Source organism: Miniopterus schreibersii, assembly GCF_964146895.1.
Source record: "Miniopterus schreibersii genome assembly, chromosome: 2".
NCBI classification, from domain to species: Eukaryota; Metazoa; Chordata; class Mammalia; order Chiroptera; family Miniopteridae; genus Miniopterus; species Miniopterus schreibersii.
The window spans coordinates 25,598,549-25,626,275 of NC_138102.1; the positions used below are offsets into that span (position 1 = coordinate 25,598,549).

The following is a 27,727-nucleotide window of genomic DNA, read 5'->3' on the forward strand; positions in this document are numbered from 1 at the left end:
GGTGCACGCCGGGAGTTGTAGTTCTGTCGCCGGGACCTGTCACCGCCTTCCCTGCGCCCCTCCCCGGGCGGGTGTCCAGAGACCAGAGGACGGGGACGGAGCGGCTGGAGCCGGGCGGGAGGCGGCCGGGGCTCCTGCTCAGACGGCCGGGCCGGCGAGAAGCGGGGAGCGCCAGGGAGAATGGTAGGTGGCCCGCGGTGTCGCCTTCCGCCCGGCCCTTCCTGCGCACCCGGGGCTGGGGGAGCTCCGGGGTCCGAGCGCCGGGGCCGGAGCCCGGGAGCGCCGGGCGCGAAGGTCACCGGAGCGGCGAGGTCGCGGCCCGCCCTCCGCCGCCGCGGGCGCTGCCTGAGCCGAGCGGCGTCGGGTGGGAATCCGCACGGCCCCGCGCGGGACCTGCGCGGCGCCCTCGGCGCCCCTGCGGTGTGACGGGACCGGGGCGCGGGGCGCGGGCGCGCCGGCCGGGGCTCCCCCCGGGGCGAGCCGCCGGGGAGCCCGGAGGGACGTTTCGTGCGGACGGCGGCGCCGAGCCGCGGCGAAGAGGACGGAGAGTGTCGCTGGGCACCGCCGGCCGCCCGGGCGGCTGGGACGCGGGGCGGGGTCCACCCTGGCCGGGCTCCCGAGCGGGGCCTTGTCCGTGCTGAGCGTAGAGCGCACCCGGGAGACGGCGGGAGCCGCAGAAGGTTCTTAAGAAGTGGGGTCGTGGGTGATTTGATCGTGTTCATGCTTTATTTAAAAAAAAAAAAAAAAAAAAAAGCCCTTTGCAAAGAGCACAGGGATGGGATCGGAGGTGGCCAGGGCTGCAGGGAGACAGACCAGGACGTTGCAATCATTTAGGGAAGAAGCGGCGAAGACTCGAGCCAAAGATTGTCTGTGAGAATAAGGGGAGTGAGAGCAGGGTGGGTGAGGACTGTCCCAGGCTCTTCAGAGCCGGAGAATAAAGGAAAGAACGGACCCAGCAGCTTCTGGCTTGGGCAACAGAGCAGGTGGTGATGTTACTGACCAAAAGAGGGAATATAGAGGGAAGCGCAGGTTTGTGACAATGAGGGAGAAGTGGGGGGATGGATCTGGAGCTCAGAAAAGAGGTGTGGGGAAATGGAGGTTGCTTTGAACTGTAGTGGAAACCATGGCTGTGGATGGGTTTCATCATTCATTCAGTAATTCAGAGGTTTCTCTGCAGGGAAGGTGGTGTGCAAGATGTTGGGGCCTGACCGTGAGCAAGACAGACGTGGGTGTGGTACCGATGGAGCTGATGTCCTAGCAGGGGAGATGAGCACTAAGCATAAAACCGTTTGATTGCACTTGGGATAAGTGCTAGGGAGTGGCGCGGGTTCCAGGAATCCGTGTGGTGGGGTTGCTCAGTGGTGTCAGATGCCAAGGCCAGGAAGGCTTAGCCAAGTGATACAGAGCGAGCTGAACTCTCAGGAATGAGTGGGTGGGGTGGCAGAGGCAGCCAGAGGTGTACCGTACTCCAGGTGGAAACAACAGAATAGGTGGTAGGATGTGGCATGTCCCAGGAATTAGAAGATCTGCCTGGCTATCCCACAGACAGCCAGGGAAAAGTGACATAGTAGGAAGCTTGAAAGGAGGCTGGAACCAGATTGCACAGTCTTCTAGGGCACTGGGAGAAAATGTTAGCCTTTGTACTGATGGTACTGGGAGGCCGGTGAGAGGGTTTCAAACAGGAGAGAAATAGTCCAGGAGGAATATGTAGGGGAAAGAGTGGAGGCCTGAGGAGAGAACGTCAGGGTGGGAAGATTTGCCATCTCCTTCTTGGCAAATCTTCCCACCTTCGTCGGAGAAACAAGAAGACTAAAGAGAGTGGTCATACAAACCAGGTAGGGGGTGGTCAGCAGTGCAGCCAGAAGGCACTTGACTTAGTGGAGCAGCTGCACCGCCCAGGCAGGATGTGCCCACCTCCGCAGGCAGAGACCACTCTTTAGGGGAAGGGGCTGGGTGGGCAGGAGCTTAACTTGGGGAAAATGACTGTGCAACTGCTGTACAGGTTGGAGATCCAAGAGTGTGAAAGGAGACATTTGAATTTAACACCACCCTCAGCCTGAAACAGTCAAAGTGAACAAGTTTATGTAATGAATTTGATCATTATGGTTGTCCTGGCAGCCCCTAGTAAGTTGACGCTAAGAGAAAATTTATTATATTGACTGGAAGGGCATTCATTGTGAGAATAACTTTTTTTTTCTTTCATTTTATGTGTGGTAAGTGTTGGTGCTCAGATTATGTAAGTGATTTTTTTTTCACAAGGTCACAGTTAAAATATTTGACTTTTCCCATAGGTTAGAGATTTTATTTGATGTTTCTACTGGATATCCAGGCTTTTATTTCAAGAATTTTGTACATTTTAATAGAGTAAAACAATGAAACATAGAAAACATCCCCCCCCCTTAAAAGCTACCATTAATAAGTTAATTCTCTTGACAGGGTAGGCCCTGGTCCTGCCAATTTATGAACTTTTATTAATTTTACATTGATTTAGTCCTGTCTAAATAGGTTAGAGCTTTCTTCTTCCCCCTATAATGTTTTCATTTATGAGACTTTTTCTTCTAGACAGCTTTATGCTAGTTCCCTTTTTTACGAATTGCAACTTGCAGTTTACAATTTTAACATACAATCTTTAGACTTAGCTTAATGATTATTATTTATAATCACTATTATTTTGTGAAGAAACTTGTAATGGGTAACATCAAATTGTTGCAACTTTAATGACAGTTCCCTTCCTTTTCCTTCTAGAGCCAGCACCTTCATACCACTTAGAGGTTCAAGGTTGTAGGATCTGTCTTATGACATATCAGGCACTTGGAATAGATGGAAGAGTGATCTATTTGTTTCTCTACCTGCAGGTCCACCCCTTTTGTAACTTAACATAGTGACAATTCAGACCACTTTGTGTTGCCAGGACCCATGTACTCCTATACCTCCCTTCTAGAGTTTTCAGAAAGCATTCTCTTTTACACTGTTGATACAGTTTTTTGGTCACATATTAGGAAAGGCTGCAAAAATTATCAAGAAAAGTGCCTTGCGATCAGGCATCATCATATTTTTCAGTTGTCAACATTTCCTTGGTGTGGATCTACCAATTGTATGAAGCTGCTTAAATAAGTTACCTGACAGAACGTTACTCTGTTGATTAATCTTGGAGGTTCCAAGGGCACTACTTTGAATTTTCTTTTGAGGTAAAATCTATGTAGCATAAAATTAATTACTTAAAAGTGTTCAGTTTAATTGCATTTAATACTGTTTAATACATTCGCAACATTGTGCTACCACCACCTCTATCTAGTTCCAAACATTTTCATCACCCCCAAGAAAACCCCACACCCACTGACACTCATTCCCCAGTCCTCCCTCACTCCAGCCCCTGGCAACCACCAATCTGCTTCATGCAGTCGCTGTGGACTTGCCTCTTCTGAATGTTTCATAAAAATGGAATCATTCAATACATGACCTTTTATGACTGACTTCTTTCACTCAGCATGTTTGCGAGGTTCATCCACATCATAGCATCAGTACTTTATTCCTTTCTATGACTGTATTTCATTGTATGTATATACTGAATTTTGTTTTGCAACCATGACAAAATGTTTAAATCTAGCATTAGATGGCAGTTTCCATAATAAATATATCATGGTTATTTTTAATGGTGTACCATTTTGAGATTGAACATCTGTTTCTATCTTAAGCTTTCTGAGGTAACTCTTGGCTTTGCCCACCCTCCCTTGAGGAGACTATCATAAAAAGATGCTAGCTTTATTTTTATCACCTTACTATCAAAACTTATGGGATCTGCCCTAATTTAGCTAAATTTGATCTTACCAGAGAATATACCTGCACCTCTTTCTCTAGTTCTTTTCAAACGTTCAGTTTCAGGAAATAATGTATAGAATATATATTCCATGTATTACCCTATAGTATAGAAAGATTATAAACTACAGACCACAGGCTAGCTGCCTGTGTTTGTAAATAAAGTTTGTTTTTATAATCTTCACCTGATGATATATTTTTTTTAAATATGTTTTTGTTGATTTCAGAAAGGTGAAGGGAGAGGGGGAGAGAGAGAGAAACATCAGCGATGAGAAAGAATCATCAGTTGCCTGCCTCCTGCACGCCCCCTACTGGGGATTGAGCCCACAATCCGGGCACGTACCCTTACCAGGAATCGAACTGTGACCTCCAGGTTCATGGGTCAACACTCAACCACTGAGCAACACCGGCCAGGCTGTTTTTATTGATTTTAGAGAGAGAGGAAGGAAGAGAGAGAGAGAAACATCGATATGAGAGAAAAATATTGATCGGTTGCCTCTTGTACACACCCTGACTGGGGATCAAACCCACAATTTAGGTATGTGCCCTGACCAGGAATCGAACCCACAACCTTTTGGTGTATGGGATGATGCTCCAACCAACTAAGCCACCTGGCCAGGGCAATAAATAAAGTTTTATTGGTGCACAGCATATCCACTCATCTGCATGTTGTCTATGACTGCTTTCACTGCACTGGCAGAGTTGAGTAGCCTCAGCAGAGACCAATGGCTCCTGATCTAGCTCATCAGTTCTTAATCTGAGTTGCACCTTCCCCTATCCTCTAAGGAGCTAATAGATGGACTTAAGCGTCCTGTGAAAACCCTGACATTTTATGCAAAACTACATACACATGTGTGTACCACATGTACTACATATGTTTTCCTGGAGAAAGGATCTGTGACTTAGATTCCAAAAGGGACCCAAGACCCAAAATGGTCAGCATCGTTCTAAGTGGCCAAAATGTTAATTTTCTGTGTTACCCCAGATCAGCAATTCTCAAACATTTTAGTCCCAGGTCCCCTATACACTTTAAAAGATTATTGGACCCCAAAGAACTTTCGTTTATGTGGGTTGTAGCCATTGGTATATACCACATTAGACATTAAAATGAAAGTTTAAAAATATTTATATATTTTTAAAAAATAAGCCCATTACATATTTACATTACATTACATTTTTGCAAATATCTTTAATGTCCAGCTTAATAAAAGGTAGGTTCTCAAATGTTCTGTGTTCACTCTGTTGTGATATCACAAGTTGTGTAGCCCCTGGCAGCCTCTAATGTACACTAATGAGATTGAAAAAGGCTGAGAGTGGCTGGGAATCATTATGAAGATAGTTTTGTCATCATGGATCCCCTGAAAGGTCTCAGGACCCTGGAGTCCCCAGACCATACTTGGAGAGCACTATATTTGGACTGCATTATCTCTGCTCCTGCTGAATTATACTGTGCTATTTTGGCTTCGTCATGCATTGAGGGATGCCTTAAGAAAAAGCTCTGAAAGCTTGCTTTGCTGTTTGCATTTTGGTGAGGAGTTGGTCTGGTACGAAGAGGGCATTGCACATTGCCCTTTCATGAGCAGCCACAGGGGACACTTCGGGTTTCAGTGCTGGGAGGAGCTGTGCCACGTCTGGGCCACTGGTAGGTTTTTTAATCCTATAAAAGCAGATTTTCCAACTAGTTCTATTTTCTTCTCTGTGCTGGCAGCTGGGAAGCTCGGAGCTTGATTTTCAGCTCTTGTATGTGGTATGCATGTCTGTGTTGTGTCCCTGGCTGTCTTGTCTTCCTTTTTCCCTCATCTATATCTCGTTTTCCATTTCCATGTTTTTGTAAGCTATATCTTTTTATGTTTCTTTAAACTGCCTCATCTTTTTTTTAAAAAACAAGATTGAGTATTCATTCCCTTAAGTAAAAATGTCTCCCTCGTGTGTAAAACATTAGCATCTAGTACATTGAGTCCATTTTGATCTACAGAAATGAGTGAATCACCTTTATTTCTGATGTCATTTTCATCAAGTTACCTTAGATAAATAGAAACTTTACCATCCTATATCTGGAAGTATTAAGATGTTATTTTGTTTCATTATATACTATATATAGTACAGTTACTTGGCAGTTTTGCTGTTCACTACCTCACAGCCTCTGCCCTATTTTTCTCTTTTATTTCTGTCTCATGTACACAGACATTCTTGCTATTAGTATCATATTCATTGAGTCACATAATAGGCTTTTTGTACCTGCTTTTGGAACTTTTGTAAATTATTTTTCACACTATGCTTAATTACGTGTGTATGTTTTCATCAATGTGGTTCTGCTGATTTTAACCTGGGAAAAACTTAAAAAGATGTTTTCAAACTGGAAAACCCTCCTCCTGTTATTAGAGCCTGAAATTAATTGACGTCAGAGAGAACAGTTGGGTGTCGGTGACATGGTCAGGCACTGGGTCACGTACTCGGCCTCATTTCATCAGGGGGCTACATGTCTGTTACAAAGAGGGATTTTACTGAGACTTAGGGAAAAAAATGTGCTTCACGCAAATTGAAGTGGGTAGAGATCAAAATGTATTTTGTATAAAATATTGATTCTCATAATTTTTTGAAGATTAGACTTTGCATATCTGTTGCTATATAGATGCTGTCGTTTCAATTTTCAGAAGACTGTGCAGTCTTTTTAACTGATGAAGAACAAGCCTTTGTCTTCCTGTAATTCTGAAGTGAACTTGAGTCACCCAACAAGAAAAAAAATAAGTCCGGTTAAAATATAGGCATTAGGAATAGAATGCTGAAACAAACCTCTGGATTGGCTTCATTGGCTTTCCTGCTTCTTTTGCATCCCAAAGCATAAGCTTAAATCATCTCAGAAGGACAAGGTCCGCCAGTTTATGGCATTTACGCAGGCTGGCGAAAGAACTGCCATCTACTGCTTAACACAGAATGAGTGGAAACTAGACGTGGCCACCGACAACTTCTTCCAAAACCCGGACTCGTTCCACAAGGAATCCATGAGAAACACAGTGGACAAGAAGAAGCTGGAGCAGCTGTATAACAGGTACAAAGGTAAGGGGCGACCGCGACCACAAGGCTGACAGTAGAGAGCTCGCTTCATCTCTAGGGAACAGAATGAATGTTATAGTCCTTGAATTTCTGATGCCGTGTTCAAAACACCTTCATGATACTGTTCCTACTCTTCCTGATATTCAGCTGCAAAATCCAATCAGTTTAAATGGAACTGTGACTATTAATCGATTTGGATTAGGGGTGGGATGAGAAGAGAGGGGTCTAAAGATTGATTGACAGTAAGCTCTCCCCATGGGGATCACCAGTGGCAGGGGAGCCGTCCATGGTATAGTGTCGTGGCCAGGTAGCCACGCCTGTGAATACAGTGTTTTTTCCCGAGCAGTTCCATCTAGGCTGAACATTGGTAGGGAGAAAGTTGTTTAAAAACAGTACCAAATCATGAAAATAATTCTGATGTGTTGGTAAAAGTCATCCTTCTCTTAACACGGTGTAGGAGCGTTGTAACACTGAAACAACTTCAGTTCTTGCATGAGCTCTGTGAAAAGCTCTTACTAAAGAAAAATCTGTGCTGAAGGTTGGGGACCGTTGTTATTTTTATTGAAATCAGCACCTAGAATGGAGCTTTCCATGTCAAAATACAGTCATCCTGCGAAAATGAGTCTGCATGTTGAATATGTACAGATTCAAATCACTCAGCAGGCTTTTAGGTCTCAACGTCAAATGTAAATCTGCTGTGATGGAGGCAGCAGCGAGACTCAAGAGTTGATTGAGTCGATTTCTTTTTCTTTCTAGGTAGTTTCTAAGGCTAATAATCCTTTTATTTCTAAAACATTAAAAAAATACGTATTAAAATAAGTATTAACTCAAACAGAATAAATACTTCTGTAGCTTTAAATTCTTGTTTATTATTTTCATGTTTTACTTTTGAGAATACTGTGTGTATTTTTTAAGCTGTCTATTTAGATCTGAAGAATGGATTGAAAATTGCACTTTTTTAAAAAAAAAATCTTGGTTCAGAAACATTCTGTGGTTAAAGAAAGATTCATACTTGTAGTTCTAAAAAAAAAAAAAACAAACTTTTTTTTTTAAAAAATATATCTTTATTGATTTCAGAGAGAGGAAAGGAGAGGGAGAGAGAGAGAGAGAAACATCAATGATGAGAGAGCCATTGATCAGCTGCCTCCTGCACGCCCCCAACTGGGGATGGAGCCCGCAACCCGGGCATGTGCTCTGACCGGGAATCGAACCCCGATCTCCTGGATCCCAGGTCGACGCTCAACCCCTGAGCCACGCCCGGTTATTTTTTAATTAAGCTTTAGTATGCTTTAAATTTTTTGGCTAAGTTAATTGTTGAGCTAATTTTATAAGTCAGATGCTATGCAGATTTTTTAAATTATTCAAATATGTGCAGCTGCCTTTGAAAAAAATACTTTTGTAGAAGTGAAAATTGTCATTTTTCTTTATTTTAAACTTTATCCTTTCATTTATTATCCATGCAATTCTAGTCAACTAAAGTAGATATATGGTACAATCGTTTTGGGTTCTGAAAATAAATATAGAGTGTAGTTCAAAGACTATTCACAAATATAATGTTGGTTATTGCATTAATATATACAAATGAAAGTGCTTCCAAAATTACTTTAAAACTCAAATTTATTAAGATTGCTGGTTAGGTGAGAGCATCGTAGACCAACTTTTCTATTATCCTAAAAATCTATAATGTTAGGAACATAGAATTGAATAGAAAGACAAGTGAGAATGTTGTATAGAACTTTTGTCCTGTAAGTCCATGGCTGCAGTTGTTCTGTCACTAAATACTTTTGAAATAGTCTTAATAGAATAGAGTTGGAGCCCGGCCGGGCGTGGCTCAGCGGTTGAGCATCGACCTAGGATCCAGGCGATCAGGGTTCGATTCCTGGTCAGGGCACATGCCCAGGTTGTGGGCTCAATCAATGACTCTCTCATCATTGATGTTTCTGTCTCTCTCTCTCCCTCTCCTTTCCTCTCTCTGAAATCAATAAAGATATATTTTTAAAAAAAAGAATAGAGTTGGAAAGATATTTGTGGTTTTAGTCAATCATTGGTTTTTCTTTTATATATATAAAATGTATATAGTAGTTAAATGACCAAAATTAACCCTTGTATGACCAAAGAAAAGTTTATCACACTTAATCTTTATTTAAGCAAAGGAGCTACAGGTTTTCTGTTTCCACCTTCTAAACCAACAGAATTAACACATATGTTATGATAATATATTATGATACACATAATCTGTCTGAAATTACTAGATCTAGTTTGGTGAGGTCTTGCTGGGATTCTTCTTTTAATAGATTTTACTGTTTGATTTTCTGATAGAGAAATGCTAAGTTTCTTAATTTTATTTATAAACCAGAAATGAAGGGCAAGAGAAACCTGAATTTCTGAGCTGTTAAACATGGATGCATAAACTAAATGCTTTTGAAAATAAATATTGTACATTAACATTAGAACTATAGCAAATGAAATCACTTTTAAAAGAAAAATATCAATCTTTTGGTGAGGTTGTGATAAAAACTTAAAACATTATAAATACTTTACCAATGCAGTATTTTTGTAACAATTTTCCTTTGGGTGAAGTAAAATTTTGTAAACTTGAATTTTATTTTACTTTAAGGAAATTACTTTTTTTTTTAATCATGAAATCTTCTCAAAGAAGTTTCAGTTTATTTATTTTTTCACTATAGCCCAGAAATCTAGACTTTAAAAATAGGAGTATTTTTTGGATAAATTATTATTTGTTGCTATCTTTCACATGTAGTGAAAATTACAGTCTATTGATTGATCTATTTGAAACAAGCTTTCTAGAACTATGTAGTAGATGTATGATTCTAACAAACCATTTCAATAACACTTTCCAAAATAGTATAACTTCTTTTTCCCTTAATTTAAACTATAGACCCACAAGATGAAAATAAAATTGGAATTGATGGGATTCAACAGTTTTGTGATGATTTAAGCCTAGATCCTGCCAGTATCAGCGTGTTGGTTATAGCATGGAAATTCAGGGCAGCAACTCAATGTGAATTTAGCAAAAAGGAATTTGTAGATGGCATGACAGAGCTTGGGTAAGTAAATTGGTCTCAGTTTAAATTTTTTCAGAAAGGAAGATACTTTCAACATTAATTCTTTTTCAGTCTGTAAATATTAATTTCATATCAATTTATTTCCTTTGTGTATCTTATAAATTTCTTATGCATTATGCTATATTAAACCTTTGGTTTCCCTTTAAATTCCAATTTAAGCTTTATTTAATAATTTTGTTCAGATTAATCCCTGTTGTAACGTATTTTCTACTTTTTAATTTTTTTCCCAGTTTTAAATTGACAACAAACATCAGGGTGTTTTTGTTTGTTTGTTTTCAGCTATTCAGTTTATTTCATAATACTGTGTACTAAATGTGTGTTGCTATATTAAACATTAATAAAATGTCATTTTGATTTTTGCTTGTAATATTTCTTTGTTCTACCTACAGGGTTGGGATAAAAACTTCATTAATAACTTAAGATGTTTCTCACTTGTCAGATAAGTCAAAGAAGTAAATGAAAGCACATAACAAATGTCTTTTAATCATTGAGCTTATTGAACTATTTCATGAGATATAAAAGCCAACTTGGTTGACTTGCTGGTATTCTGATATTTCAGTGTTGACAACTTAAACTAGCTTTTTTTAGCTGCTGAAGGAGCTTGAAAGTCTAAGGTAAACATGTTCTTAGGTATGTGCTTACAGCATTCCCAGGGGGAAAATAGAGCATTTGTTTTTTCCATTAAACTGATGAATCTATTATATTTGGCAGCCTTGTCTGTTTAGGTAATAAACTCTACTAGAATTTCATTTCTAGTGTTATCTTACCATATTCCTGGTAGTTTTATAAAACCAATGATAAAAGGTATCATTATGACAATGGTGTAATAGCGTATTTCTTCATGTTCTTTGCACCAGGAAAGCCTAAATGAATTACCAGCAGTTTTAGAATGGAAAACAACCTATTAAAGAAGTATTCCATGAGCATAATACTATACATTATCCTATCTATTAAAATCTCCCCCAAATGAGAGATTTGGAAATAAGTGCTTCTTATAAAAACACTTACTGGCATTGTCTAGAAATATTTTATACAAGTAAATTTTTTAAATTCTTGTCTGTTATCCTGTTAAGTGTCGTAACTTAAAAAACATTAAAGATTTTGTGCCTGAATCTTTGTAAAATGTGTTAGATAATTTCATGCCCTCTTATATGGAGTATAGAGAATGTAATTTAAGATGACCAGTTAATGATTGTTAATGGTTCTGCTCTCCACATCTCACAGGGCAATTAGAGGTGAAAACATTTTGTAAATATTAAAGTGCTATGTACTAAGTGAAAGTATCATCCATGTACTAGTAAAGTGTATTATAAAGACAATCTCAGTGCTTTTTAGGGATGCAAAGGACTGTTGGCTTCTAGTGTAAATAGCACTAAGCTTTAAAATATACTTTGGCTTTTGTGTCTGCTCTATAATTATTTTTTCACACTTTTTCCTGGCTGTTAACTATTGACTGTGGCTAGAGTACCACCTTTAACAGTTAATATTACATACTTTAGTTGGAGGCTTGAGGATTCTTAAGTAGACTCAGTAAACTTAAAGAAATACCTTGACATCTTTGTAAAAACAAAAAAATTGTGTTGTTTTATTTCTGGGTTCTCTATTGTATTCCATGGTCTATTTGTCCTTCACCCAATACCACATAGTCTTGATTATTGTAGCCTCAAGCTTTGAGTTTAACCAGAGTGTAGGACACAAGGTCAGTAAACAAAAATTGATAATATTTCAAAACACTGAATGTAGCCTTGCCAGCGTGGCTCAGCGGTTGAGTATTGACCTATGATCCAGGAGATCAAGGTTTGACTCCCTGTCAGAGCACATGCCCTAGTTTCGGGGTCGATCCCCAGTAGAGGGCGTGCAGAAGGCAGTTGATAAATCACTCACCATTGATGTTTCTATCTCTCTCTACCCCTCTCCCTTCCTCTCTTTGAAATCAATAAAGAAATATATATATTTTTTTTAAAAAACAAACAAACACTGAATGTAACAATGCAACAAAACAAAGCAAATTTTTAAAATGTCATTTCCAGTAGCATCAAAACTACAAAACACCTAGGATAAATTTAATTAAATATTGTGTGCTACCTCCATAGAGAAAACAACTCAGTGAGAGACAAGAAACCTGAATAAATGGAGAAATATACCTCATTTATAAGTTGGACCACTTAGTGTCTGATCCCTAAATTTATGTATACATTTAATATGATCTCTAATAAGTAGTAGGCTTACGTGTGTGTAATTTGACAAGCAGATTTTAAATTTATATGAATATGCACAGTCAAGAATAGCCAACAATTCTTAAAGAAAAAAAGAACGACGTGAGAAAATTTGCTCTACCAGATAGTCAGGACTTTTCAAACTATAGTACCTAAGACTGTATTGTGTACCAGAATAGATAAATACACCAGTGGAACAGAATGGAAGGCCCAGAAACAAATCCATGTATACAGGTACATTTGAGTATGGCAAAGGCAGCATTTTAGGAAAGTGGAGAAAGAACATCTTTTCAGTAAATGGTCCTGGGAAGATTGGCACATGGAAAAAAATTCATGTTGATCCCTACCTCACACCATACATAAAAATCAGTCCAAGTGGATTGTATATCTCCATGTAAAAGGCTAAAGGCAGAGCCTCTAGAAAATAATGTAGGAGACTATCTTTATGATCATACAGTTGGAAACATTATAAAACATCACTAAGAAAACACTATAAAGAAGAAGATTGTTAGAGTGTACTATACTAAAAACAATAGATCATCAAGAAACACCATCAAGGAAGTGAAAAGGCAGCCCATATTCTGAGGTACTTTAAAAATACTTAACTGACAAAGGCTTGCATCTCTAAGATATAAAAATCTCCTATAAAACAATAAGAAAAATATAACCTAATTGAAAATGGGCAAGAGACTTGAACAGACGCTTCACAAAGGAGAATTTCCAAATGACCAGTGAAAATACAAGAATGTGCTCAAATCTTATTCATTGGAAAAGTACAAATTAAAACTGCAGTGAAATAGAACCTTAAAACCCACTCTCTGCAATGGTTAAAATAAGACACAGTTACAAATATTAGTGAACATGTGAGGCAACAGGAACTCTAGTGTACTGGTGGGAGTGTAAAGTAGGACGATCCCATTGGAAAACGGTTTGACGTTACTTATTGAACTGAAGGTGCCTAGGCTCTGTGACCCAGCTGTTCTGCTCTTGGGTGTGCTAATATAATGCATGCATGTGTGTGCCAGGATACATGTACAGAAACATTTTTTAAATATATATTTTTTTATTTATTTCAGAGAGAGGAAAGGAGAGGGAGAGAGAGAGATAGAAACATCAATGATGAGAGAGTCATTAGTCAGCTGCCTCCTACACGCCCCACCGAAGAGGATCGAGCCCTCAGTTTGGGCATGTGCCTTACCAGGAATCAATCTAAGATCTCCTGGATCATAGGTCAATGTTCAACCGCTGAGCCATGCCGGCCAGGCCATGTACAGAAATATTTTAACAATATTCTTTGTAACCAGAAAACTAGAAACAGCCAAAATATTGATCATCAGTAGAATATATAAATTATGAAATATGAATATAGTGGAATGCTATATGGCAACAGAAATGAGCCAACCACAGCCACACATGTCAGCATAAATGACAGAAAGCCAGACACAGAATAATACACACTGTGAGTTCCCATTTTAAAAGTTCAGAAACAGCCCTCGGCTTGTGCACCGAAAGGCCATGGGTTCAATTCCTGGTCAAGGGCATGTACCTGGATTGCATGTTCGATCCCCAGCCAACCAGTCGATGTGTCTCTTTCACATCAGTGTTTCTCCAATGTTTCTCCCACATACACACACTCTCTCTCTAAAAAACCAATGGATAGAATATCCTCGAGTGAGGATTAACAACAAAATTTTAAGAAGTTGAGAAACTGGGGTAACTGGCACACTGTCAAGGAGTGCTTGTTGGAGTGATGGAGACATCAAGAAGAGCAAGGAAGTGACCACGTGGAGGAAAGGGGTTGTAATGGGGAGGGGCCTGCAGCCACACCCAGGTTCCTGATGTGAGTGGGCTGCACTGAGGAGCACCCATGACAGTCCCTGAAGGTGTGCATTTGTGCCCCTGAGTGTATTCATGGACTTGCTGGTCTGTGAGTGGTTCTGGCCACTCCAAGACGTTCTCCATTGTCTTTCCACAGCCCTGCTCTGCTTGGGTGCATGGATAAGTAAAGTGTTACTTTTCTTCTCTTCCTTGCTGTGCAGTCAAAATAAAAATGACAAATTTTATGTTTTGCTATTCTAGATTCTGCTTTTAAGGCTTTTTAATATTCTTAAAGTTTATTGACTTTGGAGGACAATTCAATTTTAAAACAATAGAGATTTTTATTATACTTGGGTATTTTAAATCTAACCCACTACAGTGAAGAAACCTTTAGCTTAAGTGCTACAGGTTTATTTTCCTCTCGTAGGACAGTATAGCAGTAGCAGTGGTACAGACTGGCAGAGAAAATGGGGTCTTGTCACTCTGTCATTTCAGGGCATTGGCCTCTGATATCACAGCTGCAGAGTGAAACCATGGTCCTATTTCAGTTCACACAGAAGAGGGCAAGCAATTTTGGGTTTTGATTTTTTTTCTTTTAAAGACAGCTTTACTAAGATATAATTCACAGGCCGTACAGTTTACCCATTTACAGTGTACAACTTGGTGGCTTCTGTGTATTCACAGAGCTCTGCAGCCATCACCACAATCAGTGTGGAGCATTTTGAGCTAGAGAAAGGGGCCCACGAGAATTCCACCTACCCACCCCCCTTAGACCCAAGCCTCAGGCTGCACCAAGTCACAGTGAAGTTGAGGACTTTCTCGGGATTGGGGAGACCTGTCTGCTGAGCGCTGTCTCCGTCTCTCATCACAGGTGTGACAGCACAGAAAAGCTGAAAGCTCTTCTGCCAAGATTGGAGCAAGAGCTTAAGGACACAGTGAAGTTTAAGGATTTCTACCAGTTTACCTTTACCTTTGCTAAGAACCCTGGGCAAAAAGGTTTAGGTGAGTATAAAATCCAAACTTGGAAGAAGCCACATCTTGAGACTGTAAGGGGGCGTGATCCTGCCTGCTGTAGTGTTCCCATCCCTCTTTGCGTTTGTTTTTTTCTATCTACTGATTTGCTCCATGTGCAGATAGACCAGTTTGTAGTACCATATACTCGAATACCTCAACCGATATCGCTCTCAAATTCTGGGTTTAAATACTTAAATTTTAAAATGTAAATGAATTTGCAAATGATCTATGTTGTCTCATACTGATATCTAATTAACTACTGAGTTAGAGAGGTCAGCAATTAATGTTGACAGTGGGCATGTTTGTACTGGCCAGGTGCGTGATCCCACCGATGGCGTAGCTAAGATTGCCAGGTGACATTAGTCTTGTCCTAATCTGGAGATTTAAACTTAACTTACTCAAGACCAATTCAGATGTGCATTGGATTACTTTAGTACAGGCACGCCTCATTTTATTGTGCTTCACATATACTGTGTTTTTATCAACACTGAGGCAAGATCCTCCACCAACAAAAAGATTACAACTCCCTGAAGGCTCAGATGATGGTTAGCCTCTTTTAGCAATAAAGTATTTTTAAATTAAGGTATGTGCATTGTTTTCTAGACATAATGCCATTGCACACTTAATAGACTATAGTATAGTGTAAACATAAATTTTATATACACTGGAAAACCAAAAAGTGTGTGCAACTCTCTTTATTGTGATGTTTGCTTTATTGTGGTGGCCTGGAACTGAACCTGCAGCATCTCTGAGGTATGCCTGGACTTCTTTCAGAGGTTGTATGATTTTGTTATGATATAACTTGTATATTACTGTGTGTGCTACATTCGGAGAACTTTTAACTTAAAATTTTAGTTTGAATTTTTGGTTTATTTGAGGGTTTTATTCTGCTTATTTTCCTTTGTTTTGCCCCCAAGTACTATATAGTTTATTTTTGTCTTTTTGTAAAAATAAATCTGTATTGACTGACAGTTTGTTGCCTAATGTAACAGAACTTATTTACATTTAGTTCATTCAAATCTCTTACAAGTTTGGAAGGGGGAGTTATATAGGGATTAAACAGGTATATTAGTACATTTCAAAGAAAAGTTTTTATAAATAAAAGCAATAATATATGATGGTCAAAATTAGATAGGAAACCTGAAAGGGGCTTGAAAATTCATAGAAAAATCCACTGTAGGCATCTAGTTTCCGGTCCTGATTTCACTTGTGCATGTTTGCAGGTGTGTGTGCAGTAGACATTTTTATGCCTCTGTCTTTCTGACATTCTTCCTTTCCTTCTATCGGCAGATCGAGTGCAGGTGCAGATTGAGGCAGCCGGCACTTCTGGGTTAGATCAGGGAGATGGGCAGTAGGGTCTTCTGTCTCAGACCATGGTGATGGCAGTAGGCACTTCTCCCTCAGTTCAGGAAGGTGGCAGCAGGCTCTTCTGTCTCAGAGCAGGAAGACAGGCAGCTCTCTTTTCCTAAGCAGTATTTCCTAGTTCCCATGGCAGGGATCGTTTTCTTTGTTTTCTCCACTGTTGCAGGTCATTTGTTTTTACTGTTGGTGCATCACACTGTGATGAGTCTCTTGTCAGATTCCCTTTATCTAGGCTGGTCTACCATGTGGACGGGTTTCTTGCCCTGCAAGGCACCTCACAGATCATGCACCTGCCACCTGAGGAGTGATAAAGGCCTCTAACCTCAAGGCGTCCCGTTCAGGAACTTACTTGAATGGATCTACTTAAAACTCCAGAAGGTGGAAATGGGAGAACTGCTGGGAAGGGACGAATGTTATTTTTCCTCTTCAGGGAAGCCGTGAGCAAATAGAGGTGTCAGTTGTATAAAGGGGCAGCAGCGAGGAGTTTCCTACATCACAGGGCTTCCCACATTCCTCCCCACTTTGTCATGAGTCAGAGAGCCAAGGTCATGGAAAACTTTTGTGGGACCCCATGGGAGGAGTTGGTTCTGACACATTTGTTTGGGAAGAAAATGATTGATTTCCTGTCTGGCCTGACATCAGTGAAGGATCTGGTTTGCAACCAAGCGCACAGACTGAATGGACAGGAGAGTCTGCGGCTCACCAGGTTGACAGTTGAGTGTGAGCAGTGAGAAGCAGCAGCAGCAGCTGGGTTTTGTCTGTTCTCGCTCCTTATAGAGAACAACATGAGGTCAACCGACTGAGATAAGGGGGCTGAGGGGCCACTGCAGGCACAGGCCCTGATTTGCCCCTGGGCTGTCTGTGCTTATCGGTGTGTTGCCTGAAGAAGAGCTTTCCAGGCCCTTCCAGAAGGACCGCAGGGAGGCAGGACTCTGAGACATTGGTAGCAGGGCCTCGGTTAAATTAGAATTTCAGATGACTCCCGTTGGATTGATGCAGAGTGGAGAGTTGGACTCATGGTCTTGTGCTCCTGGGAAAATGAAAATACTTGGCATACTTTAAAAAGAAATAACTTGTGCAGTGCTACTCAGCAGCGAGGGCTAACATTTGGAGTGGAGTAACAGCATGTCACCCCAGCGGTGCCGCCTCAGCTGGGGATTCACTGGCTCCCCCTGTGTCTTCTCTGCCACTCTGATGTCCAGATCCAAGACTGACCACGACAGTCAGTGTATGCCACAGACCCAACTACCTGATCACACTTTCAGCGTCAGCTTTATTATTTTATCTGATCTATTGTAGCTCCATTCTTTTCCACCGTAAAGATTTGTTTCTCTTCAGGAATCTTATAAAGGCCTGGAGGAAGTATACCTTAGCTGCCATTTCCACTCCAGCAAGGATTGGGTGGCTGCCACTGAAGCAGGTCGGCATTCAGGTGTCATGACCCTCTGAGAGAGGGGCATCTGAAAGACGAGAAGGACACGGGAAGCGCAGGGAGTGCCAGGAACTTAGCCTTAGGCTGCGCAGTGGTACCTTCCGTCGTCGAGGAAGTTCTTAGGTTGCCAAACCCTGGTTTATTTAACAGTGTAAGTGGTATTCTCTATTTTACTTACGTTGGGAAGACTACGAAAAACGTATAAAATGTTATTGGCTCTGTGACACCCTGTGAGGTGGCAAGTCAGACTGTGGTGGTGCTGATGCAGAGTCTGAATGACTGCATGTGGAGGCGAAGAGCCACACTGCGTGCTGTGTTATTTGGGGGTGACAGTTGGCAGTTGAGTCCAGAGGCCTGAGTCCAGCTGGTCACTTTCTCTCAAGCCCTTTTCATCTCTACTTTGTTTTTTATTAAAAACTCTCCTCTTTTTTTTCACCTCTCATTCTTTTATCGGTTGAATGTATTTGCCCTTGTGTCTCTCTTAGGTATTTCTGAAATGATTTTTTAAATTTCTCATTCTTGAGTTTTGTCCCCTTGTTTCTGAGTTTTTCTAATTCTGATATATGTTCTTTCATGTTTTGTGTCATTTCTTGATGTCTTTTAGCTTGTTTTGAAATGGGAGGTCACAATTTTGATCTGTATTGGCATGTTTCCTGGCATACATTCATTTTCTGGGGATGTACTGTACTATCTTTTTTCTTAGGACAGTGTTGTAAGAGATTTGACCCCAGTGCTTTTCTCTTGCTCATACTCATGTGAAATGAGCTTTCCTGGACTTTTAGAATGAGGGTGGTTCAGGGCAGCGTTCTAACTTCATAGAGCTACGCCCCCTGGGAGGGGTGCGTGCACAAGTGTGCATGATGTGCTGCTTGTGTGCACGTGGGCACGTGTTTGTGCCTGCACACACACATGCATCTGTGTACATGTATGAGTGTCATGTACAATAATGCAAAGCTTGCTTTCTAAGATTTTCTCGCCTTATCCCTCTGCCCCGTTTTTTATCTCTTGTCTCTGCGGTTCTTTCCTGTTTAACTTGTGTACTCCCAGCTGCCTCTCTACAGTGAGATACTGTCTAGAAGGTGCTGTAGTAGGTCACTTCTGAGGTTCGTGGGAGCCAGGTTGCCTCAGCCCCTACAGCCTTTGTGGCAGGTCCCTGCACCCACCTCTCACTGGTCACAGCAATGACCCAGTGTAGGTTCTGTCCTCACCTCATCCTGGCCAGGCTTTGCAGTGAACACCTGCTGGCTGCTCTGAGGCCCCCTGTCTCCATACCCGTCAGAGACCCTGTGCCCCACTGACCCCCCTTCCCACACACCACGCAGGTCTTGTGGCTGCTAAGGGTCTATCCTTTCCTACCCATATTTTCGGTTCATGGTAATGCTTTCTCACCTGATTTCATTGTTAATGTTGCCTTTGAGTTTTGGACTGCTATCTAGTTGCTTTATCTGTTTTTATATGAAGATTCAGAGAAATTTAAAAACTATGCTACCTCTTCTACCACCATTCCAAGGACCCTTCTAAGTGCCTTTGAGTGTTAAGTTTTCATCAATTGCTTGTCAGAGGATAGAAAGGAGAGGCTGAGGCATGTAACTGCTTGTTCTTAAATCATCAAGTTTGGGGTCCTTGGGGTATTTTAAAACCATTTCAACTGTTTTTAAGTGTACAGCTCAGTGGCACATTGCTGTCCAACCATCACCATCATCCATCTGTAGAACTCTTTCATCTTGCCAGACTAAAACTTTATCCCCATTGAATAATGACTCCCCATTCTTCCTCCCACCAGCCCTTGACAGCCACCACTCCATTTGCTTTCTCATTGAATTTGACTACTTCAGGTAACTTACATCAATGAAATCATACAGCGTTGGTCCTTTTGTTACTCATGATTTCATTTAGCATAATGTCCTCAAGCTCTGTCCATGTTGTACATGTGTCAGAATTTTCTTCCTTTTTAAGGCCGAATAATAACCTACTGTATGTATTTCCGCACTTTGCTTATCCATCCGTCAGTGGACACTTGGGTTGTTTCCACCTTTTATCTACTGTGAATAAGGCTGCTGTGAACAAGGGTGTACAAATACCTGCTCAAGTCCCAGCTTTTCAGTTCCTTGGGGTAAACACCCAGAAGTGGAATTACTGGATCATATGGTAATTCTGTGTTTAAATTTTTGGGGGGGAACCTCCATACTGTTTTCTACAACAGCTGTGTCATTTTACGTTCCCACCAGCAGTGCACAGGGCTCCGATGGCTCCACATTCTCACCAGCACGTGTTGCTGTCTGCTTCTTGTTGTTGTTAATATATATGATAGCCATCCTAGTAGGTGTGCAGAAAACTGTTCTTTATCAGCTGATCTTTTACTTTTGGAACTAAAACTCTTGCTTCTGATCTCCTCTCTTCTGCTCTATTCCTTCTTAAGAGGCTGAAGCAAAATAGTCACTAAAAATTAAGCCTGTTTTAGTTTACACCTTGATCACCCAGTATTCTAGAAACTAACAGACAAACAGACAACAGAATAACAGTACTGAAGAAGATTTGGGTTGGGCTCATTCGGCGTTCTTGGGACATCTGTGATAAGACTTGCTCATGTGCCGAGGACAAGCGCTCTGTTCCCAACAGGTGGTTCTTTCTGCCATGGATATTATTTGTTCTAATGCTGCCTTTAAAAAAAACAAAAAGACACCCTTCTCTCCATTTCCTGATTTTTCCTAAGTAATATCCACCTGAACTAGAAATAATGCTTCCCACGGCTTTCCTAATATTTAGCTAGTTTAGCTCTGAGTGTGATGATTATTATACTTCAAAAGGAAAATTTAGATAATGCTTTTCTTTTCAGCAGTTTAATTCTTACAGTCTTTTTTAGCTTCATTTTCCTTTTTTTTAAGCACTTAGTCTTTTTTTAAAAAATTGATTAGAGAGAGAGACAGACAGACAGACACATCAGTTCGTTGTTTTAGTTATGCATTCATTGGTTGAGTCTCGTATATGCCCTGACCGGGAATTGAACCTGCAACCTTGCATATTGGGATGACACACTAACCAGTTGAGCTAGCTACCTGGCCAGGGCCTTAGCTTTATTTTTTCAAAGTGAGAATTAGTTTGCTTTGAGAAATCTTGGTTTGTAGTAGTCTCGTGATTAGCTAATTTTTATATCTGCCCAAAGATGGGATTTTTTTGAGAGAAGGGACATCTTTATTATCTAATTCTAAATGGAGTATCATATAGATTTTAAACAGTAATACCTTCTTCTAAACATCTTCTTACTGAGGGGATAAGAGTTTTCAGAGGTTATTGGAAAGAAAATAGCTGCTATGAGAATGATTTTTATAGCCTCTAGAGTAACTCTTGTTCTTGATTTCAGCTCTCAAGTTTTATCACTTTGAGTTTTGTTGTTGTTGTTTTGCAAATGGCTAAGTCCATTAGGATAATATTAAAAATTTTACAAGGTAATAATATTAAATATTGACAATGCATACATTTACTTTGGGTCATGTGGTTTACAAACATACAAATCAGGAACTTTATAAGAGAGATTCCTAGGACCACACTAGTCCAAAAGTAACTAGATTAAATGTCTGCCATAAAACTATTTTTTTTTCCTTCCCAGGTTTACCTCCATTTCTCAGTGTGAGACTTTTCATCATTAAGATGAGTTGAGTATAGATTTCAGTTAACGTTCTTCCTAAGTGGTAAGGATGTAGACTTAGCAGGACAAGACTAATCATCTTAGCATTTTACTGCGGGCCCCATAGGTAAGGTTCAGCGAGCCTTTCTGCACTCTTGGTTCCTTGAAACTTTCTGACCGTTTCTTTCTTTCTGAGTGACTGCAGGGTATTTAAGACTGAGGAGGTCTATAATGGACTTCAAACACAGGCGGAATGTGGTATTTTATGTAAAGTTGATCGCTGTTCATACATCTCTTTTTAATAATGATCGACCCTGGAAATCTCAAGTTAGAGCTGTAACTTTAGTAATCTTTGTCCAAGTGGGACCAAACAAGATTTAGATGAAAATCTTTTAGTATTTTGCATTTAAGATGATCTGTTACCTTAAATATTTATTCACCCGCTTTTCACATTAGTTTATTTGACATACATATGTAAATATATAATTAGGAAAGTATTTCATTATAACTGGTTTTTTACTATCTAAAAGTGGTGAGCACTATTCAGCATGGTCAAAGGGTAATGATTTTAAGAAGTAAACTTCTTGGCCTTTTTATGTACTTTCTCTGTCAAGCATATAAAAAGAAGTAGATATTAAACTTCTGGCAAGCAGAGAATAGATCTCAGTATTCCAGCAATTATGGATAGGGGATAATATTCTAACACAGCCCTAAAACTCAGCATTCGCATTACATTAACACATCATTTTAAGATTGAGCTCTACAACATAGGTTTAGGCAGAACTGGTGAAATAATCACTACCCTCCAGTTGGGGAAAGATGAAGACATTGACTTTGGTTAATAACCATCCAGATTTTTAACTCTCCTTATATCAGTGAAAGTGCTTTTCCCTAAACCTGCTTATTTGTCTTGACTATGCCTTGAGAAATTCAAAGCCCTTACAAAGCTTATATAATTTAACTTGAAATCAGATACTGTTTCAGTTTTTATAGTGACAAGGCAAGTCTGTTTGGAAAACACTGTCGCTTTCTAAACAAGTTGTTTAACTGGTAGTTCATTACTTAGAAAGCACATTGGTCTACTTTTCAAAAAAATAATTGATATGTATTAATAGTATCCAGGTTGGTTCAGGTTTAAAGAAAGCCTGATATATATGAAAATGAGAGTCTCCAAAAATTATTAATTAGAAGATAGTTATTTATAGGTTCGAATAACATAAAACTCATATCCTTTTTTGAAGACATTTGCCCAGAGTTCTAAAATTAGATTACACATAATTTTGGGAACACATCTGTAAGGATTAAGCCTCATGTTACTCTTGGTAGGACTGCTGAATTTTATGAAGTGAATATCACTGTGCAAAGAAGTGATTGTTTTTTGTGCAATAGAAAAAGAAGTTAGGATTTACTAACTGCTCTTTCTCTCTTTTTGCCAGATTTAGAAATGGCCGTTGCATATTGGAATTTAGTATTATCTGGAAGGTTTAAGTTTTTAGATCTTTGGAACACCTTTTTATTGGTAAGTGTCTTCCTGCTTCTTGCCCCATGAGCCCAGGGCGAAGGGGGGTCAGCAGGTTGTGTGGCAACAAATTTACTATCTATATTTGCACATCAGCATTTTGTAGCTCTTTATGTTTATCTAAAGCACTATTTTTAACTTTTAACAGTTTTCTTATGATCCTTGTTCCTCATCAACTTATATACTGAGATAACTAGATTGCTAGAACACCTGGGAGTTACGTCTCTGTCTTAAATCTGGTGGCTTTTTTCTCTAATGTATTAGGAACATCACAAAAGATCCATCCCAAGGGACACTTGGAACCTTCTGCTAGATTTTGGAAATATGATTGCAGATGACATGTCTAACTATGATGAAGAAGGTATGAGAAGTTGAAGTTGTAGCACTTCAGGTGATTGCCAGGAATGCTGATATGTATGCCAACTTTTCCTGCCCCTCGAGCACAGGACAGTGCTGGTGACACAGACACTGGGGTCAGACGGTACCCAGTTGACTCCTGGCCTTACCCCATTGGTGAAATGGAGGTGGTGGTGATAATAATAGTATCTACTTCATTATGTCTTGTAAATCACACAAAAGAAAAATAAGGTTTCCTATTTATTTAATAAAAAAGACAATTCTCTAAACTAAAGCCTTTAAAATATGGCCATGCAGAGAGCCCCATAACAAAACCATAGAACTAGACAGGTGTTTGGGAAAGGCTGCTCCAAGTAAGTAGTTCCATTTGATGCCTCAGGTCATTAGGCTATTTAAGCTTATTTGATGATTCTAGCTTATATTTACCTGCTTGAATGCAGTCACACATTTAGTAGCCCTTACCCCTAAATATTTTGGGACACTCAGTCAGGGAGCATTTGAAGCCTGCTGTGCAATGAGCTACATTTGGAAAGGAATGCTCATTCTCCAGAACTCCACCCACTGTCTGCTTCCTTGGTGCCCAGCTAGGAGGCGACTTCCTCTGGGACATCCTCCTCAGCACTCCTCTTTGTTCTAGAAAGTGGAGGCTCTTTAGCAGCAGCACTCACCTCCCTGGTGGTAGCTGCCAGTGTAATGCTAGTGTCTCTGTCCTCAGCACTGCACACCCTCCCTGGCACAGAGTAGGGAGCTAATCAGTGTGTTGAATGAGCGGGTGAATAGTGGACCTCAGACAGAAGCCCCTCTTTTAGGAGCTCTAGCTATAATGGATGAGACAAGGCACGTCTCCACAAAACGGAGCCAAAATGTGAAGTAGGGAGTATATGGCTGGCTAATGGGTGGTGTCTGAGTATTTAGGGGGCCACTTGGATTGGGTGAGAGTGGGCTGGCTTGGGGGAGGGGACACGACTCAGGGAGAAAACAGCATCTCTAGTGGAGAAAGGTGGCTGCACCTATTTCCTGGGAGGGCAAAGGGTCCTCTCCTCCGGTCCTGACTGCCTGGTGCAGGGGCTGAGGGCCATGACGCTGCAGTGGGAACACACGGGCCAGCTAGCCCTGTGTGCCACCATTGTTAGAGAGGGCCATGCCCACGCGAGCACACCAATATCTGCCAGCCTGGTCCGGCTAGAGCATAGGTGGGTAACTTCAGCAGTTAAGTGAAGCACAAACTGTAGAAACTAAAAGTCATTTGAGTTTTTGAACTACTGTATAAGTGTTAGATTATGAAAAAAAGTGCTGAATAAAAAAAATATTGCTCTAAAACATAATTTTTTTATTTTTTTTTTTTTTTTTATTTTTTAGGAGCATGGCCTGTTCTTATAGATGATTTTGTAGAATACGCACGGCCAGTAGTCACAGGTGGCAAACATAGCCCTTTCTAGGCAGAAAATGAAAATGGATTAGGATTATAAAATGAACTGCCACCTGCAAGGAGGCATTGTGGTCAATTTCTGTGGACATACGTCACTGATTTCAGAAGTCATCCTTGACCAGTCACGAACTGGAATGACCATCTCACTCTGCTTAAAGAAAGTGATGGCTGAGCTTCGACACCGTTAGGGGATCCTCAGAAGATAGCTGCTTTAGGATGTCTGGAGCTGGGTCACATACCTATTGCTTTAGGAGATTTCTGCATGATTTTTATATTTATGAAACAGTACCTAAAGCCTGCTTGCAGGACTGCAGAGCATGCTGTTAACTCATGATTTCAGGTGAACACCAGCAGTACTATGCTCCGCTGAATTATATTGTAATTACACTTAAAAAAAAAAAGGATTTGTGTCCTTGGTAGGATGTTGTATTTTTATACAAGTCAAAGCTGTTTAAAATGTCCCCAAAAGAAAATGATCTTGTTGTGGATTCTAACATTTTTGGTACCAGGAATTCAAGATTTATATTTTTTGAATTATCGAATATCTAGATTTACCAGATCTATTTTTCTTTTAATTTTCTCTAGATGTTCATCTGAAAATCATTTTATAGTTTTTAATAGCCATTACAGTCTCCACAGCGATGGCACATGTATATGTGATAATTCCCGGAAAGTGTTATTTTAAACTGCTCACAAGTCAGGTCTATTTTACTTCTAATAATGTCATTTGAACTTCCTAAGAAGTTTCGTAAAGTATTTTTTTTAAAGAAATGTATTTTATTATACTTAAAAAGACATTTTTCCATGAAGAATATTTCTTTTATGAATGATGAATTATAGATTTAAAAATCAAGTGAGTTGGTTCCTTTCAAATATCTGTTAATATCCATAATGTCCACTCTCCAGCCCTTTGTATGGTTGTACACATTTGGAAGCTAAAATACATCATTGTCCAAAAACACACACAACCAAATCGGAAACCTTCATCTCATTTGCGAGCTGAAGTTTGTCTCTGCCTCAGGTTGCCCTTCGAATTTTCTGGTGTTTGCAGCACAGGGATAGATGGGGTGCTTGTCCAAAGGCGGAGGCCTGCGATGCACCTGCTCTTCTTTTGGAAAAGCTCTGTGTAGAGTTTTGAAAATTCACTGTGTGGACCCTACCTCATATTCGAAAAGATCCCGTCACAAGTGTGCCTGCTGCCCTGCCCGTAACCCTGTTCATGAGACAAATGAATTGGAGTTATTTCTGGACAGAGGAAATTCACTTCAAATTTCTTGTAAACAGAACGTGTGCCTAAAATATGTCGTTTTGATTTGAGTTCCAAAAATGTGATTCACTCGGTGTTTTAGGAAGCGCCATGTACAACGTGAGGTTTGCGTGTACTTACTCTGTGGACTATTCATACTTTTGAATGGAAGTCTGTCAAAGAGGGCAGCAGGCCGGGGAGGGTGGGAAAGGGGCTGGGGCCTGGAGACCACAGGCCAGACGGGGTCGTCGGCCATAACCAGGTGCAGGGCCCAGGGAAGTTCCTTCACCTCTCCCAGCCTCCACTTTCGTGTCTACAAAAGGAAAAGCAAGGCCATCTCTATCCGTAAGTCTGCGATTCTAAGAGAGCATTTATTTTATATAATAAAAGCTAGCTTTAATAAAAACCTCAACTAATGTAAAGCATCCTTCAAGCTTCATGCATTCTTGACATGTAAGTGTTCTGCTCAGAAACTGTTATTCCTAAGATTTAAAGTTATATGAGGAAAAAATGTTCTATGGACTTCTCAGTAGATATCAAAACATTAGTAATTGGACAAAGGCTCTTCAAAAAATTGTGGGTTTCTTTTTCTTCTGCCATATACATTTAAGTCATGCATGCTATGAAAGTGCTAAGAACTTTGGAAACATTAAAATAAATTATTTTCTCTGGTGGTGTGGTGTACTTTTAATTCTATCCTCGGCTGCTCCACTTCTCACCACTAGATGTCAGGGTGTTGATCTGTCATGGGACTGACAGGAAAGCCACCTCTACAGCACAGTGACACGGGATATTCCCGCCTGTTTCCAGCCTGCCACCCTAGTTAATGATCATGTCCCAAAATTGACAGCTTCATTTAGTTTTTTTTTAAGTGTCACATAGTGTGCTAAGTATGGTTTTCATCTGTGAAAAATTACAGATCTCATAATACACAGCCTTTGAGTTGATAGGAATTATATAACCAGAATGCACTGAAATGCAAGCAATAAATATATTGAAAATACACAAATTAACCAAACATAATAAGTTTAATAAATATTTATTACCAGTGCCTTCATACAGTGCCTGACAAGAATTTCTGAAATAGATGTCATCTCTTTTTTTGCTTTGGTGACACTGCATGTCCTTGTGTTACTTTAACTCAGTGAAAGTTCAAGCGTGATACTATACCTTTCTCAGACTTCGGGGTCCATGGAGGCAGATTTCGTCTGTTAGTTGCTGTATCCACAGTTGGTAGCACACAGTCGGGGCTCAGTAAATGTTGAACGAGCAAATTAGTGAACTCATATGACCTCTTCCTATCTGCTGACATAGGCCAGATAGTATGGAGTCGCTCCTAGCATCTTCAATAAATGTTTCCACTGCCTCAGAATTAGCAAATGAAACTAGCCCTAGACTATACCTCTGCCCTCACCAATATTTCTGCCAAATGATACTGTTCTACCTACAGTGGAGGTTGTCTAAATAGAAGGCTGCTGTTGTCTGTCTTGTCCTATTGGACAAGGAACCCACATACCCAGAAAGTCGGGGCCATTGGTACTGGCTGTGAAGGACTATCAGCCTCAGAACCTCTCAGTGCTCGCTGCAATATTCCAGAACCTCATTTTTAACAAGGGCTGTTACAGTGCTATATGTTCATTTAAATGTATCCTAGCATCGCGTTATTATTGAAAGAAATTCTGTTTTTAGCAGATGTCTTTCTTAAGTCCAGGTGCGACCTGGTATGCTGTGTGGCCCCTGTCCTGAGGGACAA

The 27,727-nt window shown here is 40.4% G+C and overlaps 1 protein-coding gene across 12 annotated transcripts; it reads left to right on the plus strand.

Moving 5' to 3' along the window:
- On the plus strand, window positions 1-26,641 carry DCUN1D2 (defective in cullin neddylation 1 domain containing 2). 12 transcript variants are annotated; one of them, XM_081129871.1, is made up of 7 exons: window positions 1-183; window positions 6,471-6,873; window positions 9,770-9,938; window positions 14,862-14,992; window positions 22,860-22,942; window positions 23,207-23,333; window positions 24,659-26,641. In XM_081129871.1, exons 2-6 carry the CDS (start codon window positions 6,699-6,701, stop codon window positions 23,315-23,317), a joined length of 669 nt encoding a protein of 222 aa, XP_080985997.1. In that variant the 5' UTR covers window positions 1-183; window positions 6,471-6,698; the 3' UTR covers window positions 23,318-23,333; window positions 24,659-26,641. The 12 variants fall into 12 exon arrangements, with proteins under 12 accessions (XP_080985997.1, XP_080985993.1, XP_080985989.1 ...); XM_081129867.1 differs by having other exon boundaries at window positions 23,207-23,303; XM_081129863.1 differs by having other exon boundaries at window positions 6-183; window positions 6,657-6,873; window positions 23,207-23,303.
- The last annotated feature ends 1,086 nt before the right edge of the window (window positions 26,642-27,727 follow it).

Bases quoted from the DNA above. Each gene is read 5' to 3' on its own strand.
- DCUN1D2 (XM_081129863.1), top strand. The intron at 14,993-22,859 runs GTGAGTATAAAA...TCTTTTTGCCAG, and splicing joins CCCTGGGCAAAAAGGTTTAG to ATTTAGAAATGGCCGTTGCA. The intron at 22,943-23,206 runs GTAAGTGTCTTC...CTAATGTATTAG, and splicing joins TTTGGAACACCTTTTTATTG to GAACATCACAAAAGATCCAT.